The following is a 20,610-nucleotide window of genomic DNA, read 5'->3' as shown; positions in this document are numbered from 1 at the left end:
TGTGTTTGTTTGTTTTGGCTTTTTGCAAGACAATGAGATTAAGTGACTTGCCCATTTAGCTAAGTAATGATTGTCTGAGGCTGGATTGAACTCAGGTCCTCCTGACTCCAGAACCAGTGCATTATCCACTGTGCCACCTAGTTTCCCCAATCCAAAAGCATCTTGTCAAGCTAGAATATTATTCTGAGCATAGTAAGATAATATTTAATAGAAATTAATAATAATTCAAACACACGTTAACTAACATGAATAAAATAAAAATGATGATAGCACTTTAAAGAATACTTTAGAGTTTGCAATGTGTTTTACATATACTATCTGATTTGGTCATTTGATAAGTATAGTTAGTCAACAGTTTATATGAGTAAGGCCTGGGTTTTCTAGGAAATTTAAAGCTCAGTATACATGAAGAATGTCATATCACAATCTAAAGACCTAAAATGATTTCAGGCTTCATAAAAAAATATATCTTTTCAGGAGCAGGTGATAGCGGTCTGCTCAAGTAACATATGAAATGTCAACTTGAGTTTTAGGTACAACAATGTGGTTGAAAATCTAATATCCACAACATAGCAAACACACTTAGAGAAGAAATTGGAGCCCTAGCTACATGAGACTTTGCTGTAGAAAGTGGCAATGTTCAGTCTAGAAGACAGACAACTGAAGGTAACATGACAGCGACCTCTGAGTATTTCAAGGGCTAATACATAGAAAAGGAATTATAGTTGTTCTTTGTTATTTTTGTTATTTTTAAGTCATTTTTTCAGTTGTGCCCAACTCTTTAAGAACCTGCATTTGAGGATTTCTTGGTAGAGATACTGGAGTGGCTTGCCATTTTCTTTTTTAGTTTCTTGGACTCATGAGAAACTGTGACAAAAAAAGAACAAAGTTCACACTACTTATACACTTATTCGACAATTTTTTTATCCAATTGATTTTCGCAAACAGATTATTAGGCCAAACAATCTAGAGTGGTAATGGATCTCAGCAGGCTCTGCATATTTCTAGTGTTTGCTGCTGATTTATATGGTGTCATCTGAAAAAGATATGATGGATATTAATCCCTACAAGAAATCCTTCTTCCTTTTGAGTTCTGCTTTGAACAATCTCCATGGCAACAGCAAGCAATTTTGATGAGAAGAATTCCATATTTTAAGCCTCATTCTCTTGTTGAGTCTATTCTATAAGAGCTTTCACCTACATCCTCTTCTCTTTACTTATGCAGCTCTATCTTAGGCATTAATAATATTTACTTGGTAAATGTCCTTCAATTGGGGAATGGCTTAACAAACTGTGGTATATGTATGTCATGGAATACTATTGTTCCTATTAGAAACCAGGAGGGATGGGAATTCAGGGAGGCCTGGAGGATTTGCATGAACTGATGCTGAGTGATATGAGCAGAACCAGAAAAACACTGTACACCCTAACAGCAACATGGGAGTGATGTTCAACCCTGATGGACTCACTCATTCCATCAGTGCAACAATCAGGGACAATTTGGGGCTGCCTGCAATGAAGAATACCATCTGTATCCAGAGAAAGAACTGTGGAGTTTGAACAAAGATCAAGGACTATTAACTTTAATTTAGGGAAAAAAAACTAATATTGTATTGTCTGATCTTGCTATCTCTTATACTTTATGTTTCTTCCTTAAGGATATGATTTCTCTCTCATCACATTCAATTTGGATCAATGGAAACAATGTAAAGATTGGCAAATTGCCTTCAGTGGGGAAGTAAGATTAGGGGAAAAATTGTAAAACTCAAAATGAATAAAATCTTTTTAAAAAACATATTTACTTGGATTCCTACGGAGACTTTCTTTCTTCCATGATTCTACAAAGTTATCTCCCCATGTCAGGAATGACTTTCCTCTGCTCTTCTGCTCAGGGAGCACTGTCTTAGCCTCAATCTAGAACTCTACATTGAGACTGATCATTTAAGAGACTTCCAGGGTGGCTAGGGGGTGTAGTGGATGGAGCACTGGCCCTGGAGTCAGGAGGACCTGAGTTCAAAAACAGCTTCAGACACTTAATAATTACCTAGCTGTGTGACCTTGGGCAAGCCACTTAACCCCATTTGCCTTACAAAAATCCTTTAAAAAAAATCTCAAGAGACTTCTAAGTGAGTCTCCAACCTCCTGGCCTTTGTCTTTTCAGGCAGCCTTGAACTAGTCCTGGATCTAGGACTCCTGCCTTTGGTCTATTTGTTTTAGAAATTTCACACATCTGCATTAATTCTTGATCTGTGTCTGTGTTCATCCAAATATCTTCCTGGAGTCCTAGATCGAAACCTCCTTGGAATGTCATCACTTCAGGACTTTCAGTAATGTTCTAGAGACAATTCTTAGTCCTATCCATCAAAACCAACTCTCTCATGACTATCTCCTCATCTTGACTCTGTATATATTGGCTTCAGATCGACACTTCATCTATTTTACTCTCTGTAATTATGTGGAAAAGAAGGAAGCAGAAAAGAAATGAAAGAAGGAAGGAAGGAAGGAAGGAAGGAAGGAAGGAAGGAAGGAAGGAAGGAAGGAAGGAAAGAAGGAAGGAAGGAAGGGAGGGAGGGAGTCCTGTTTACCATGAGTGGGGCTGCTTTGATTACTCAAAGAGATTGTTTGTCCTTTGTTCTAGAAAAGGACCATGATAGGTCAAGGAGCTGATATCTTGACATGGAAAGGTTTTGGAGCTATCTGAGGGTGCAAAGCCACCAGTTTCACTTTCTCCTCTCTCTTTTAGGGCATAGGGTAAGGGAGAAGAGTTTAAGAATATAAATCTGGGGGCAGCTAGGCAGTGCAGTGGATAGAGCACTGGCCCTGGAGTCAGGAGTACCTGGGTTCAAATCCAGTCTCAAACAATAATTACCTAGCTGTGTGGACTTGGGCAAGCCACTTAACCCCATTTGCCTTGCCAAAATCTTAAAAAAATATATATAATGCTGGATAGAACAGACACTTTCCATTCTCCATTCCATGGTCTGTGTTGCTCACTCTTCCTCCTGTTCTACTGTCTCTGATACCAAGCAGAACATCTGCAAATAACATGTAGGAACTCACCTCAGTGTCTTTATCTTGCAATTTGGGTTTTCCAGGGCTTTACACAGAAATTTTATTTCACTCCTCTCAATGTGAGTTCCATTCAAATCCAGGTTTTTCAGGCTTTTGTTGCTACTCAGAGCAGAGAAGAACTGGGAACATTGAGAGTTAAGTTTACAATAACCCAAACTGTAGGAGGAAAAAAAAATAAAGAGTGGTTAGTTCAATTTTCTGTGGTAAATTCATTTCCTGTATTTCTCTGGGTAATACTAAAAACAAAACCAGTTTATGATCAACATGCTTTGCTTTATCCCTTTTCAGTAGAATGAATGTAGTTTCTTTAAAATTTGCCAGACTCTTTCAATGAACACCATTTTTAGACCTCAGATTGCACTAAATGAGGAAAATCATTGACATCAAATAGAAAAGTATAACAATAGACCAGATTAAATAACAAAGAATAAGAAACAATCAAGCTCAATAATTTGTCTTCAATAGACACAGGAACAATAAGTTACTCACAGAGGAACTCCCTATATCTAGAAAAAAGAAGAAATCACTTGCAAAAAGCAGAAAGCATTATGGGAGAAATTAGGTTTAGATCAACATTTAAAACACATGCCATAATTAGCTCAAATATATGGGACCTTAATATTCAAGGTCATAATGTTAAAAAAAAGGAAAAAGGAATCAGATCAGGATCCTTAGTATGAATAGGGGAGAATTCTTAGTGTTAAAAAAAAAAAAAGAGAAAATAGCTTAAGAAACTAAAATTTTTTTGGATGAACAAAACTATCAGTATGATAGGAAGGGTAGACATTGGGTTGATGTTTTGCATTACTTTTGGCAACAAATCTCTGATATGGAATTAAATTCAAATTGAGCATATAAAGATACATACATACTGAATTATCTGATTTAAATCATTGTCCATGAATAAGTGGTCAAAGGAGATGAAGAAACAGCTTTTGTGGGGGCCGCTAGGTGGCACAGTGGATAGAGTACCGGCCCTGGAGTCAGGAGTACCTGAGTTCAAATCCAGCCTCAGACACTTCATAATTATCTAGCTGTGTGGCCTTGGGCAAACCACTTAATCCCATTGCCTTGCAAAAAAGAAAAGAAAAGAAAAGAAAAGAAAAGAAAAGAAAAGAAAAGAAAAGAAAAGAAAAGAAAAGAAAAGAAAAGAAAAGAAAAGAAAAGAAAAGAAAAGAAAAGAAAAGAAAAGAAAAGAAAAGAAACAGCTCTTGAAAAAGAAATTGCAAACCTTCCTCTCTCTCTCTCTCTCTCTCTCTCTCTCTATATATATATATATATATATATATATATATATATATATATAAACCTCTAATGAAATATTGTTACCAATTACTACTACTAAGAGAAATGTAGAATAAAATAATTCTGAGGCAAATTAGCAGAAATGAAAAAAGATAGGAAAAGTCAAAATTGGATATTTGTGGAAAGTTAGGCTCACAAATTCTATCCTGAGGGATGTGGAAGGACTGCTAGGTAAAGCCAATTGAGAATGATGGTAACAAAAAACTAAAATATCTCTATTCTTTGGCCCAGAGATTAACTGGTAGATATCACTAGGAAAATTGTAGGATATCTTTACTGAAATACTAGTGAAGATATAAAATGGAAGTGATGATTATAAAGAGCAAGAAGTACTTCAGCAAGTTCAGGCCATGCCTGGTGTTTCCTTTTGATGGTAATTTTCCCAAACTGGAAGGTAAAGGTCCTGCTGCCCAAGGATTTCAGCAAACTTTTTTTTTTACAAACCTCATGTTTTTCTTCTAGAAAATAAGGGAAGAAGTGGGCTAAGCAAAAGTAAATTTAGATTCCTAAATGGGTGGAACGCCAGTTTCAAACTGTAATCATTAATATTTCTAACTCTGAAAGGAGGTCTCCAAAAGATTGCCTTAGAGAGTTGACTTTGTCCTTGTATTTTATAACATCTAGTTAATGACTTGGACAGAGACATAGGTATCATCATTATTAAATGTGAAGATAATATATAACATTTGCATAAAAAAGCAGGCAATGTTAGGATTCAAAAATATCCTGTGAAGCAAGAATATATTCTGAACATAGTAAGATAATATTTAATAGAAATTAACATTAATTCAAACATGAGTTAAATAACTGACATTATGAATAAAATAAAAATGATGATAATACTTTATAGAATACTTTAAGGTCTGCAAAGTACTTTACATATTGTTATCTGATTTGTTCATTTGATATGGATGGTCAGGCAACACTTTCTATGAGAAAGACCCAGGTTTCCTAGGAGATTCAAAGCTCATTATTCATGTAGAGTATGGTATCACAATACAAAGATCTAAATTGACTTCAGACTTAATTTAAAAAGTTTCTTTTCAGGAGCAGGTAATAGAGACCTGTTCAGGCTACATCTAAAATGACAAGTTGAGTACTGGGTACAACAATATGGTTGGGACATTGAAAAATCTAATATCCACAAAATAGCAAGCATACCTAGAGAAAAAATTGGAGCCCATGCCACATGAGAATTTGCTAAAGAAAATGATAGTGCTCAGCCTAGAGGAGAGACAACTCAGGGCATCATGATAGCAACCTTTACGTATTTTAAGAGCAGTCACATAGACTGCTATTTTCTCTGCTATTTTTAAGTCATTTTCCAGTTGTGCCTGATTCTTCAGGAACCTGTATTTGGAGATCTCTTGGCAGAGATACTGGAGTGCCTTGACATTTTTCTTCTTTAGTTTCTTGGACTCATGAGAAACTGTGGCAAAAAAGACACAGTCATACAACCTAAACATTTGTTTTGCCTAAGGCATAACTGAAGAATGATAGGGATAGGGACCCACAGAAGGACCTTGGGCTGGGAAGGGACATAATCATAATCTTCCTTGAGAAAATTTATTTTGCCTGATCAATGTGGGCTGATCATGATGACCTCTGTGGTTTGATCACATCAAAATGAATCTATAGTAATGTTAATAGGTCATTGTAGGTGAGAGGTTGAATAAATAGGTCTTCCACTTAAAGGGAATGGTAAATATGAATACCAGAGTCCTAAAAAAGAATTCCAGAGAATGTTCAGGAGAGGATATGATGGTATATAAGGACAATATTAGAATAAATTTTAAAAGTTACCTAAAATACTATTGATAAAGTCAACTTGGAACAAAAGAATAATATACGCAGATAAATGAATGGGTTGTAATCCACTTGTAAAAGAGCCAACTAAAATATCACTTTCTGCAAATGGATTTTCCTATTCATACTAAACCTTTCTTGAGATTTCAAACCTTTATACTTTTCCATGGATGACAATTTTTACCCATTTGATTTTTCCAAAGCAAATTTTTAAAACTAACAATTTACAGAGGTTTTGGATCCCACTTATCAGATTCTACAGAATTCTGATGATTGATACTCTAATTTGATGTCATCTGAAAAACATCTAACTGATGTCTCCATGGAAAATTCCTCTTCCTTTTGAGCTCTGCTTTGAACAACCACCATGCTAGAAGTTGATAAGCAGAATTGCCTTTTCTATGCCTTATTATCCTTCTTGTGGAGTCTACCTCCACAACAGCTTTCACCTACATCCTCTTAACTCTATGTCAGGCACTAATAAAATTTTCTTGAATTTGTGCCTAGCCTTTCTTTATTCCATGATTCTACAAAGTTGATCTCCACATGTCAAGAATGAACTTCCTCCTCTCTTCTGCCCTGGGAGCACTCTGTTAACCCCAATCTAGAACTCTTCATTGAGGTTTATCATTCAAGAGACTAACAAGTGAATCTCCCACCTCCTGGCCTTTGTCTTCACACCAAAATCTTTTCAGTCAGCCTTAAATTAATGCTAGATGTAGGACCCCTGCTTTTGGTCTCCTTGCTTAAGAAATTTCACAGATCTGGTTTAGTTCTGGATGTGTGGCTGTCTTCATTCAAAAAAAATCTAATATCCACAAAATAGCAAGCATACCTAGAGAAAAAATTGGAGCCCATGCCACATGAGAATTTGCTAAAGAAAATGATAGTGCTCAGCCTAGAGGAGAGACAACTCAGGGCATCATGATAGCAACCTTTACGTATTTTAAGAGCAGTCACATAGACTGCTATTTTCTCTGCTATTTTTAAATTGTGGTTTGATCTGTGAGAGATTTTCATGAGCTGGAGACCCACACCTCTTTGGAATGGCTTCACTTCAGGACTTTCAGAAGTGCTCTAGAAATCATTCTTCATCCTCTCCACCAATGCCCACTCTCTCATGCCAGTCTCCTCAACTTGACCCTGCATATGTTGACTCCAGATCTATACCCCATTTAAACTACTCTATGCAATTAGGAAGGAAGGAAGGAAGGAAGGAAGGAAGGAAGGAAGGAAGGAAGGAAGGAAGGAAGGAAGGAGGGAAGGAGGGAAGGAAGGATGGAAGGAGGGAAGCAAGGAGGGAGGAAGGAGGGGGAAAGAGGAGGGAAGGAGTGAGGAGCCCATTTTGCAATGAGTGACTCTGCTCCTATTACTCACAGAGGTTGTTTGTCTTTGTTCTAGAAGAGGACCATGATATGTGAATGAGGTGATGCCATGACATGCAAATGATTTGGAGCTAAATGAGGACATCCTGTACAAAGTCACCAGTTTCCAGTTTCTTCTCTATCCTGAGGGCAGAGTGAAAGGGGGGGAGACTTTAAAAATATCAACCCTGAACCTGGATTGGACAGACAGTTTCCACTCTTCATTCCATGATCTGTGTTGCTCATTCTTCTTCATTTACTACTGTCCCTGATGTCAAGCAGAATATCTGCAAAGAACATGTGGGAACTCACCTCAGTGTCTCTATCTTGCAGTCTGGGTTTTCCAAGATCTCACCCAGAAGGTTTGCATCTACCTCCTCCTCCTCCTCAAAGCAACATGTACTCAAATCCAGATTTTTCAGGCTTTCTTTGGCATTAAGAGCAGAGGAGACATTCTGGGAACATGTGGTGTTAAAGGTACAACTATACAACCTGTAGTAGAAAGCATAATCAAAAGAAAAGTGATCAATTTAATTTTCTGTGACTAATTCACTTACTGTATTTCTCAGAGGAATGCTAAAACACATCCATTTTATGATCACCATCTTTTCGCATGTCCTTTTCCATGATATGAATATAATTTCTTTAATAATGGTTAGTCTCAGGGCAACCAGGTGGCACAGTGGATAGAGCACTAGCTCTCAAGTCAGGAAGGCTTGAGTTCAAATCTGGCCTCAGACAATTAATAATTACCTAGGTGTGACCTTGGACAAGTCATTTAACCCCACTGCCTTGCAAAAGTAAAATAAAAAATTAATTATTGTCCTTAAAACAGCATTTTTAGATCTCAAATTATAAGGGCAAGAATTATCAAAAAAATTTTAGTGATAATTTTAAAAAATGCAATATACCAATGGATTAAATAAAAGTAATCAAAACAACTAAATTCAAGACTTGGTTTTCGATAGACACAAGAACATAAATTACTCACAAAGGAGTTCCCTATATCCAAAAAAATAAAATTGCTTGCAAAACTGGAAAGCATTTTGGAAAAAAATTAGATTGGGACCAACATTTACAATATATTCCATAATTTGCACAAAATATATATGGGGCTTCAATAATCAATATTTTAAAAATGTATAATGTTTACAATTTAAAGAATATTTTAAAAGAAAAAATCATATCAGGATCCTTTGACAATTATAAAGTGGGAGGATTCTTTGGGGAAATAACAAAAGAGAAAATAGCTAATGAAAATGAAAAGTTTTGCATGACCAGAATAAATGATATGATAAGAAGAGTAGACATTGTTTTAATGTTTTGCTTTATTTTTGATAGTAAATCTCTGATATGAGAGTAACATTCAAGATAAACATACATTCATACATACATATACACACAGATACACATATGGAAGGAACAGAATTATCTGACTTACATCACTGTCCGTGAATAAGTGGTCAAAGGAGGTGGAAAAATATTTCTCAAAAAGAGAAATTGGAAACCTTCCTCTCTCTCTCACTACATATCTATATATCTATATCTATCTATCTCTATGTATACATTTATTAACCTCTATAAAAGGTTGCTACTAATTCCTACTATTAAGAGAAAGGTAGAATAATTAATTCTGAGACAACATAACAAAATATTTCAGATAGACTGGAAAGGAAAAAGACCTGGAACAGAGAAAACAATTAACAGTCAATTGCAACAATCCAGGTAAAAGATGAACTATGCTAGGATGGTGGCAATGAGAGCATAAAAAGTAGAATCAACAAGGTCTGACATAAGGACTTCAGATGGGAAGTATCAAGCAATGAGGACTAGAACTGAAAACCAAGATATTCCAAGGATTTGTTGGAGTAATTGACATCAATAAGCTTATTATATTAGATCTGGATAAACCATATTCAATTGTACTGAAATGTCTGTAGATAATATGATGAAACAGATTAATTAAAATTCGATAAAAATAAACAAAATTTTGATACATTAAAAAAAACATGACCAGCTAGGTTGAGAAAAGAAGCCATCACCTGAGGAAAACTCTGTGCCAACTCTGTCTGATAACCAACTTATCATGACCCTGTCTAAGATGTAAAGCAGCAGAAAAGGTATTCATCTGCATTGGCAGAGGTGGGGTTTCACTAAGGATTCACTATATCAATGGAATCAAGTCTGATCCAAAAGAAAATCTAAGATAGGAAACTGCTAGAAAACTGTAAACATCTCACCATTACTCAATGAATGTTGAGCTGTTTTCGGTGGGGGGGGGGAGGGGGAGCAAATAATCAAGAGAATAATAAAAATTTGTCCAAATCACTATTAGGACAAATGCAAACTGAAACAATTCTTGGGCTTCACCTTACATGAGAAAATTGACAAAGATGTTAAAAAATGGAAATGGTCAATTTTAGAAGACATAAAGACAGCTAGGATTACAAATACATCTTTGATATGCCCATATAATTAATTATTAGTCTAGCTGCTCTGGGGGGGGGGGGAGGGATTGAAATTTGATCAATTAACTCCTAAAATATGACCTAATGATCTCCCACTACTGAGTATATAGAGCAAGAATTTTGATGACAGAAAGAAAGCATGTTAATGTGGAATTTTTTATATCAAAATACTGAGAAAAAAATGAGTACCAGTGAATATGAAATGACTGAACAAACTGTAGCAGGTGAATCTTATGCAATATGACCTAAGAAACAATGACTATGGAAAGGATTTTGGGAAGGTGAAAGAGTAGTTCAGAAAACTTTAGGCTCTCCAAATTTCATTTTTTTTTAGTATTTTTTGCAAGGCAAATGGGGTTAAGTGGCTTGCCCAAGGCCACACAGCTAGGTAATAATAGGTCACATTTTAACTCAGGTATTCCTGACTCCAGGGCTGGTGCTCTATCCACTGCTCCACCTAGCCACCCTCTCCAAATTTCATTTTAATAAAAAGACAAAACATCCACTCAGAATGAATGTACAGCAGCAGAAATAAACAAAATTGAAGTAGATGTCCTCCTAAGATGAAGTTAAAGGGAATAGGAGGGTAAGATAGCAGGTAGAAATAAACTAGATGAATGATAAAGGACAGGCTAAAAATGAATGAGAAGGATAGTGGGGAAAATAGTATAGAAAGAAATACAGAACAAATTAATTTTACCTTACAATGTGAATGAGATGAATTTACCCATCAAATGGAAATTGATAGCATGGATTAAGAATTTGAATTCAATAATATGTTACTTTCAGAAAACATAATAAAAATGAGACAGAGATTTTTATAAAGGACTACAGCAGAATATATTAGGCAAAAAAAGGCAGGAGTGGTCATTACATTTCAGACAAATTTAAAACTAAAATAGATCTAATTAAAAGAAAAAAGATGAAAACTACAGTATGTGTCACCAATATTATCGAATGTAGACCATTTAAAATGGACACAGAAATTACAGGAACACCTTTATAAAAAAACCAGATTTAAATAATTTCAGAAATATTCATTGTTCCTTAAGCCAATAAAAATGACAATTTTTATCTAATCTATTCATTCAATGCCATCTGAATTAAAGTACTAAAAAATTTTACTGATTTAGAAAAAAATAAGAATAAAATTCATTCAAAGAACAAAAGATCAAGAATTTCAATGGAACTAAGGGATAAAGAAAGGATACTCAGCAGTATAGAAATTAAATCACATTGCAACGCAAAAGCACTGTTGAATTGTAAATTGGATATTTTCAACTATTTTAAAATTAAAATACCTATATTTGAATAAAAACAATATAACCAAGATTATAAAGCAAGCAGAAAATTGGGGAAAACTGTCATAGATAATCTTAAATTAGATTATGATTATGAGCATACTATGGTAATAAAAGAAATGATAAGGTCAATAATTTAGAAAAACATGAAAAGAATTGGACCTATAAAGGAAGATTCTGTCAACTTTCAGAGAAAGAATTGACAAATAGAAATATGAAAATTATGTCCTTACATTTATATGTTTAGAGATATGTATGTTTATATAGATATTTATGTATACATTGGGATGTGGGCAAGGGTGAGGGAGGAAGTGAAAAATATAAATTCACAGCAGAGAACGAAAGAAAATTTGAAGGAACAAAGAAAAACTGGTTGCTCTGAAAAAATGCCTAAGATTTATTGTGTAGATTTCCTTGAAATGGGAATTTGTTGTTTTACATTGAATTCTCTCTCATGTTCTGTGTTCATGGAAATGTTCTTTTTTCTTTTTTTCTTTTGAATTTAAATTGAATAAAAAAATTTTGAAAAGAAACAACAGAAAGAATTCAGAAAAATGTGGGGAGAATTCTTAAGTGATGCAGTTAAGAATCAGAGTCAAAACACTGCCCAATGTTACAATAGTGTGACAGGCAGTCAAGCTGACAGTAAATATAAAGGAAAATCTGAATAATTGAGAACTAATGATGAAAAATACTAGTCTCTCTCAGTAGAAAGAGGATACTATGTTTTTCATAGAAGACCACACCAGGGAGAAGATGCCATGACAAGTACATGAATTGGATTTGAGTGAGGGGATGCTGGGCTGTCAGTCTCATTTTCTCCCCAGAGCCATCTGGGTCCAGTGAGGAGATATGGATCAGGACAACTGGAGATGGCCCTGGATGTGGGGCAATCAGGGTTAAGTGACTTTCTCAAGGTCACACAGATAATAAGGGTCAAATGTATGAGTCACATCCTCCTGACTTCAGTGCTCTATCCATCGAGCCACTAAGCTGTCCTAGGAAGACTTAAGAAGTATAAGGAGGTATATATTACATACACAGATATTGATGCTGGGTCATTTGGTTTTATTTAATATTCTTTTCAATTTCAAGAGAGGATTTAGTAGGGGGGGGAGAAGTTAAAGAAAAACAAAAATGACACACAAATTGCAGCAATGAAGTCTATGATCGAGACAACTGATGTCTGGTATCTTGACCCAGGCAGTGTACAAAAAGATTCTCTCCTCCCTTTTCTTAATGAAAATGGATCTTTCATTCTTCTAGGAAGCAGCTTGATGAAAGAGGATGTCAGAAAAGCAGGACAAGAATTCAAGAGGATCAAAGACAATGACAAATATAAGTTGGAGAAAAGACCAAAACTTGAAATAATTGAAGATCAGTTACATGGAAGAGATCTACTTCTTTGAAAATGAAACACTGGTATGTGGGTGTGTTTAAGAAAGCCAGAATTACTATTTGTCACAAAAAAACTTTCCAGCTGTATGAACTGGTCAAACACAAAATGAGCTACCTGACAAGCTAGTGGCTTCTCCATCATAGGAGGTCTTCCCCAATACATGCAGATGATCATGTTAGAGGGATGTTAGAAGAGGATTCCTAATGAGGGAGATTTGTGAATAGATGACTTTTGAGGTCTATGTCCACTTGCTCACCCTGTTTTAGCTTCAAGAAAGAAACATGAACTTTCCATCTCCAGCCTATTCAGTCAAAAGGAAAAACAACCCTATAGGGGTGACTGCAAACTGCCTAATAAAGCAGATTCTGCCTTGGTGAATTTATTCACTGAAATGGCATAGTCTTTCTTCATTAAACTTTGTTCTTCCTCTCCCCCAGCACTATTAATCCTCCTCGTCACTATAGAATTTAACTCTTTAACATAGACAGAACATTAAAAAAAATGAATACTTTTGAAACAGATTCTGGGTGTGAGAGAGAACTAGTGAATAAAGTAGGTTCTGCCTTGATGAATTTATTCACTGAAAATGGCATAGTATTTCCTCATTAAGCTTTGTTCTTCTTCTCCTCAGTCCTATTCTTCCTCCTCACTCTAGAATTTAACACGTTAACATAGACAGAACATACAGCAAAATTTTAAAAATATGAAACAGAGTATGGGTATGAGAGAGAAAAATGGTTATCTAGTTGACTGTGCTAGAACTAAAGGATTAGACCTTTCAGAGATAATTTGAGACATACCGTAACCATTTTCTTGACAGTTTTTCAGCAGAAACACATTCCTACAACAATAAAAATATGTAAAAACTTGATTCCTAAATCTGCTTACAAAGGGAGCTTCCAATCTCCTTCCCCAAACTTGTGCTGCTCTTTCTTGCTCTACTTCCCCATATGACCACCAAACCTAAGATACTTAACTTGAAGAAAGCTCATAGGCACTTAACTGAGTAACTATTTTGCCAAGTCATTGCTCTTGTCAAAAGTTGTGGTTTTATACTGATTAATATGATATGTATAATGAATTTAGTAATAGCTAGTTTCTAGAGATCTTTTTTGTTGACAGGCTCTGGGTTTGGGAAACCACGTGAAAACAAAGTAACAGGAGTCATCCTTCAATCATGACAGGTCCTGCCCTGAATTGAACAAGCCTGGATTATGTGAAGTGGAAGAGTCCTGCTCTGCTCTGTACTGTCTAACTCCAAACTATACAATCAACCCAGCTATTTCACCAGGACTCAAACTTGGATGGTCACATGTGATGCAATCATTGTATTGTCCTGTATAGTGGGCTTTTACTGGAAAGATCTCTCAGATCTCACAGCTGATTATTCTACAAACCACCTTTTCACTTATGATTATGTATAAAAAATCTGGCTCCACAACAGCAAGGTGGAGCTCCAAGGAAGGAGGAATCCCATGATTTGCAAATCAGTTCCTTACACAGAAAATAATTAACAAACCAATATATAATTTATGGCACTGTCCCTGGTCTTCTTTGTCATGAACAGGTTAGAGATGGCTCAGTAAAAAAGTGGGTAACACACAGAAGTTTCATTTAACCCTAATCACTAAAGTCCAAGCTTTCCAGGCTCTCATTGTTAAAGAATGGAGAGAAAATATCTAAATAATAATCAGGAAATCTTACAGAATGAGTTATTTTGAAAAAGTTGGAAAATCAAAGAAGACATTCTCCAGGACTCATTCAGTCCCTATTTGTCAATGGGAAGAACTCATTTTCAAAGATCATTTATCATTTATTTTTTAAAATTTATTTTTATTAAAGATATTATTTGAGTTTTACAATTCCCCCCATATCTTACTTCCCTCCCTCACCCCCACCCCCACAGAAAGCAATCTGTCAGTCTTTAGTTTGTTTCCATGTTGTACCTCGATCCAAATTGGGTGTGATGAGAGAGAAATCATATTCTTAAAGAAGAGACAAGAAGTCTAAGAGGTAACAAGATCAGACAATAAGATATCTGTTTTTTCTAAATTAAAGGGAATAGTCCTTGAACTTTGTTCAACTCCACAGCTCCTTATCTGGATACAGATGGCACTCTCCTTTGCAGACAGCCGAAAATTGTTCACGATTGTTGCACTGATGGAATGAGCGAGTCCTTCAAGGTTGATCATCACTCCCATGTTGCTGTTAGGGTATACAGTGTTTCTCTGTTTCTGCTCATCTCACTCAGCCTCAGTTCATGCAAATCCCTCCAGGCTTCCCTGAAATCCTCTCCCTCCTGATTTCTAACAGACAATAGTGTTCCGTGACATACATACCACAGTTTGCTAAGCCATTCCCCATTTGAAGGACATTTACTTGATTTCCAATTCTTTGCTACCACAAACAGGGCTGCTATAAATATTTTTGTATAAGTGATGTTTTTACCCTTTTTCATCATCTCTTCAGGATATAGACCCAGTAGTGGTATTGCTGGGTCAAAGGCTATGTACATATTTGTTGCCCTTTGGGCATAGTTCCAAATAGCTCTCCAGAAGGGTTGGATGAGTTCACAGCTCCAGCAACAGTGTAATAGTGTCCCAGATTTCCCACAACCCTTCCAACAATGATCATTATCCTTTCTGGTCATATTGTCCAATTTGAGAGGTGTGAGGTGGTACCTCAGAGAAGCTTTAATTTGCATTTCTCTAATAATTAATGATTTAGAGCATTTTTTCATATGGCTATGGATTGCTTTGATTTCCTCATCTGTAAATTGTCTTTGCATATCCTTTGACCATTTGTCAATTGGGGAATGGCTTTTTGTTTTAAAAATATGACTCAGTTTTCTGTATATTTTAGAAATGAGTCCTTTGTCAGAATCATTAGTTGTAAAGATTGTTTCCCAATTTACTACATTTCTTTTGATCTTGGTTACAGTGGTTTTATCTGTGCAAAAGCTTTTTAATTAATTTAATTTTAATTTAATGTAATCAAAATCATCTAATTGGTTTTTGGTGATGTTCTCCAACTCTTCCTTAGTCGTAAACTGCTCCCCTTTCCATAGATCTGACAGGTAAACTAGTCCTTGATCTTCTAATTTGCTTATAGTATTTTTTTTTATGTCTAAGTCCTGTAACCGTTTGGATCTTATCTTGGTAAAGGGTGTGAGGTGTTGGTCTAATCTAAGTTCCTTCCATACTAACTTCCAATTATCCCAGCAGTTTTTATCAAAGAGGGAGTTTTTATCCCAATGGCTGGATTCTTTGGGTTTATCAAACAGCAGATTACTATAATCATCTCCTGCTTTTACACCTAGTCTATTCCTCTGGTCCACCACTCTATTTCTTTTTTTTTGGGGGGGGGGGGTTTCCAAATAGGAAATTTATTTAAACAGATAAAATAAAACTTGTGCCTCCTTGCCTCTACACTTAGAAGAATATGTTGGGCCTCTTGGTAGTAAAGCGTGGTTTGTGCTGGCAACGCAGAACTCTGTGGGGAAGAGGGAACTTGATTTTGGAGTCGTGAAATTGCTTGACTGCTGGTCGGTGGCACTTGCTGGCAGGAATTTCTTCCACTTTCATGATCTAGATGGAGTGGGCTCGGGCACGGTGATGGGCCCCCATATCTAGGTAGCACTGAGTGACAGCACCAGCAGTGGTCAGGTCTCTGTACTCCCTGTACATGTTGTGGGTTCCACTCCTGGAATCGTAATGCAGCCAGATGCCAAAATTTTTCACCCTAAGAGGGGACTTTTCAAAGACCTGTCCGCAGTATATGATCTCTCCAGAAGACTACATCTTTTTCAGCTGGGACACAAAGTACCAGAATCAGGACTTTGCTACTACATGGTTAGGAGATCCGCATATGATAAAGAGACGGCACTGGACTCTTGGGAGTAGGCAGGCATCTTCCAACTACCTTGTACTCTCTCAGGGTGCCTGAGGCCTTCATGGTGCTGCCGCCTCACTCCCTGCCAACCTGCAAAAGGAAGGCCACCACTCTATTTCTTAGCCAATACCAAACAGTTCTGATGACTCATGCTTTATAATATAATTTTAGATCAGGTAGGGCTAAGCCCCCTTCTTTTGCACTTTTTTTTTCATTAAGCTCCTGGCAATTCTTGACTTTTTATTTCTCCATGTGAATTTACTTAAAATTTTTTCTAACTCATTAAAGTAATTTTTTGGAATTTTAATTGGTAGGACACTAAACAGATAGTTTAGTTTTGGTAGAATTGTCCTTTTTATTATATTAGCTCTACCTATCCATGAACAGTTGATATTTGCCCAGTTATTTAAATCTGATTTAATTTGAGTGAGAAGTGTTTCATAATTGTTTTCAAAGATTCTGAGTCTGTCTTGGCAAATACACTCCCAAGTATTTTATATTGCCTGAGGTTACTTTGAATGGGATTTCTCTTTCTAGCTCTTCCTGCTATATCTTGCTAGAAATATATAGAAACGTTGAGGATTTATGAGGGTTTATTTTATAACCTGCAACTTTGCTAAAATTGCTAATTGTTTCCAGTAGTTTTTTGGATGATTTGTTGGGATTCTCTAGGTAGACCATCATGTCATCTGCAAAGAGTGAGAGTTTTGTCTCTTCCTTTCCAATTCTAATTCCTTCAATTTCTTTTTCTTCTCTAATTGCTGAAGGTAACATTTCTAATACAACATATTTTTTTTTAGGTTTTTGCAAGGCAAATGGGGTTAAGTGGCTTGCCCAAGGCCACACAGCTAGGTAATTATTAAGTTTCTGAGACTGGATTTGGACCCAGGTACTCCTGACTCCAGGGCCAGTGCTTTATCCACTGCACCACCTAGCTGCCCCTCTAATACAATATTGCATAGTAGTGGTGATAATGGGCACCCTTGTTTCACTATGATCTTATTGGGAATGCCTCTAGCCTCTCCCCATTGAATATAATGCTTGTTGATAGTTTCAGATAGATACTGCTAATTATATTAAGGAATAGTCCATTTATTCCTACACTCTCTAGTGTTTTTAGTAGGAATGGGTGCTATATTTTGACAAAAGCTTTTTCAGCATCTATGGATATGATCATATGATTTCTGATAGGTTTGTTGTTGATATAATTGAGTATACTAAGTTTTCCTAATATTGAACCAACCTTGCATTCCAGGAATAAATCCTACTTGATCATGATGTATTATCCTAGTGATAACTTGTAATCATTTTGCTAAGATTTTATTTAAGATTTTTGCATCTATATTCATCAGGGAAATAGGTCTATAATTTTCTTTCTCTGTTTTAACTCTTCCTCGTTTAGGTAACAGCACCATATTGGTTTCATAGAAAGATTTAGGCAGAGTTCCATCTTTCCCTATTTTTCCAAAGAGTTTATATAGAATTGGAACCAATTGTTCCTTAAATGTTTGGTAGAATTCACTTGTGAATCCATCAGGCCCTGGAGATTTTTACTTAGGGATTTCAATGATGGCTTGTTGAATTTCTTTTCCTGAGATAGGGTTGTTTAGGTATTTAATCTCTTCTTCATTTAACCTGGGCAATTTATATTTTTGTAAATATTCATCCATTTCACTTAGATTATCAAATTTATTGGCATAGAGTTGGGCAAAATAATTTTGAATCATCACTTTAATTTCCTCCTCATTGTTGGTGAGTTCACCTTTTTTATTTATGATACTAGCAATTTGATTTTCTTCTTTCTTTTAATCAAATTGACCAGAGGTTTGTCAATCTTATTGGTTTTTTCATAATACCAACTTTTGGTTTTATTTATTAATTCAATAGTTTTTGTTGCCTTTGATTTTATTAATTTCTCTTTTAATTTTTAGAATTTCTAATTTGGTATTTGGAGATTTTTGATTTGTTCTTTCTCTAATTTTTTTAGTTGCATTTTTAGTTCACTGATTTCCTCTTTCTCCAATTTATTCATGTAAGCATTTAAAGCTATCATATATCCCCTCAGAGTCATTTTGAATGAATCCCATAGGTTTTGGTGTGTCGTTTCATTATTATCATTATCTAGGATAAAATGGTTAATTCTTTCAACAATTTTTTTTGGTCCACTCATTTTTTAAAATGAGGTTATTCAGTTTCCAAATGGTTTTGTGTCTATATCTCCTTGGCCCAATATTGCATATGACTTTTATTGCATTGTGATCTGAGAAAGATGTATTTACTATTTCTACCTTTCTGCAGTTGATCATTAGGTTTTTATGTCCTAGTACATGGTCGAATTTTGTATAAGTTCCATGTACTGCAGAGCAAAAGATATATTCCTTTCTATCCCTGTTCAGTTTCCTCCATAAGTGTACCATATCTAATTTTTCTAACAATCTATTTACCTCCTTAACTTCTTTCTTGTTTATTTTATGATTCGATTTATCTAGATCTGAGAGTGGGAGGTTGAGGTCTCCCACTAGTAGAGTTTTGCTGTCTATGTCTTCCTGTAGTTCTTTCAGCTTCTCCTCTAAGAGTTTGGGTGCTGTCCCACTGGGTGCATATATATATATATATATATATATATATATATATATATATATATATATATTATTATATATATATATATATATATTGAAATAACTTTATTGTCTATGGTGCCTTTTAGGAGGATAAAGTTTCCTTCCTTATCTCTTTTAATGCTATCTATTTTTGTAGCTGCTTTGTCTGAGATAAGGATTGCTACCCCTGCTTTTTTTGCTTCAGCTGAAGCAAAATATATTTTGCTCCAACCTTTTACCTTTACTCTATATGTATCTCTCTGCTTCAAATGAGTTTCTTGTAAGCAGCATATTGTAGGATTCTGGTTTTTAATCAATTCTGCTATTTGCTTACGTTTTAAGGGAGAGTTCATCCCATTCAGTTTCAAAGTTATGATTACCAATTCTTTATTGCCCTATGTGCTATCTTCCCTTTATTTGTATTTTTCCCCCTTCCCCCCCTTATCCATATTCCCCAGTATTTTCTTTCTGAATATCACCCCCTTCAGCTTGTTTGCCCTCCTTTATCACCCCCTCCCCTTTCTTTCCCCTTTCCCTTTTTCCCTTTTCCCTTTCCTTCCTTTTGTTCGTTCCCCTTTTTCCCCCACTCCCCTTCCCTTTCTCTGTCCCCCCTCCCCTTTTCCCCTTTTAATACTTGAAAGGTTAGATGTTTTATAAGTTAACTGAGTATGTGTAGGTTGACTTTAAGCCAAGTCTGATGAGAAGAAGATTCAGGTGTTTCTCATCTGCTCCCTTCTTCCCCTCTATTACCACAGGTTTTTTGTACATCTTAGTGTAATGAGATTTACCCCATTCAATCCCCTCCCTCCTCCCATCTCTTTCCTGCCCCCCCTTTTTAAGGAGGTATTGTTTTTTTAGATCATTCTATCTGAGTCATAGAAAATTCTGAGTGTCTGTCACTTCTAGTTCAGTATATTCTATCTAATAGAGTTAAAAATTCTTGAGAGTTATTAGAGTCTTTCTCCCAAGTGGGGTTAAAGCCAGTTACATCCCTTTAGATAGCAGTCTCATGGATAGGTCATGAATGTCCATCATTTCTGGCTAGGTATATTCTCTCTGTTAGAGTTACAATTCTCAAGATTTATGAGTATCTTTTTTCCCCCATGCTGGGATATAGCCAGTTTCAACTTATTGGATAGCAGTTTTTTCCCTTTTACCGCCCCCCCCCCTTTTAAACCTTTTCATCTGTCTCTTGAACCTCCTGTTTGATGTCCAAATTTTCTGTTTAGCTCTGGCTTTTTCATCAGGATTTTTGGAATTCTTTCATTTCATTAAATGTCCATCTTTTTCCCTGGAAGAGAAGGCTCAGCTTTGTGGAAAAGTAGATTCTTGGCTTCATTCCAAGCTCCCTTGCTCTTCGAATATCTTGTTCCAGGCCCTTCAATTCCTTAATGTTGCTGTAGC

At 35.8% G+C, this 20,610-nt stretch overlaps 1 protein-coding gene and 1 pseudogene across 1 annotated transcript in view; both read right to left on the bottom strand.

The window, feature by feature from the left end:
* LOC141507470 (NACHT, LRR and PYD domains-containing protein 12-like) overlaps positions 1 to 20,610 on the bottom strand; it is a 107,523-nt gene that overhangs the window by 51,014 nt on the left and 35,899 nt on the right. Inside the window, exons 9-10 of the mRNA XM_074215149.1 lie at positions 7,860 to 8,039; positions 3,061 to 3,228 (exon numbers count right to left, since the gene is read on the bottom strand). Coding sequence (XP_074071250.1) covers positions 3,061 to 3,228; positions 7,860 to 8,039 — 348 coding nt within the window. The remainder of the gene's footprint in view (positions 1 to 3,060; positions 3,229 to 7,859; positions 8,040 to 20,610) is intronic.
* Positions 16,147 to 16,683, bottom strand: LOC141508593 (large ribosomal subunit protein eL20 pseudogene; annotated as a pseudogene).

Source organism: Macrotis lagotis, chromosome 1 (assembly GCF_037893015.1).
Source record: "Macrotis lagotis isolate mMagLag1 chromosome 1, bilby.v1.9.chrom.fasta, whole genome shotgun sequence".
Taxonomy (NCBI): Eukaryota; Metazoa; Chordata; class Mammalia; order Peramelemorphia; family Peramelidae; genus Macrotis; species Macrotis lagotis.
Note: the sequence above shows the minus strand (reverse complement) of the source record. Positions and strands in the feature narration are given on the sequence as shown.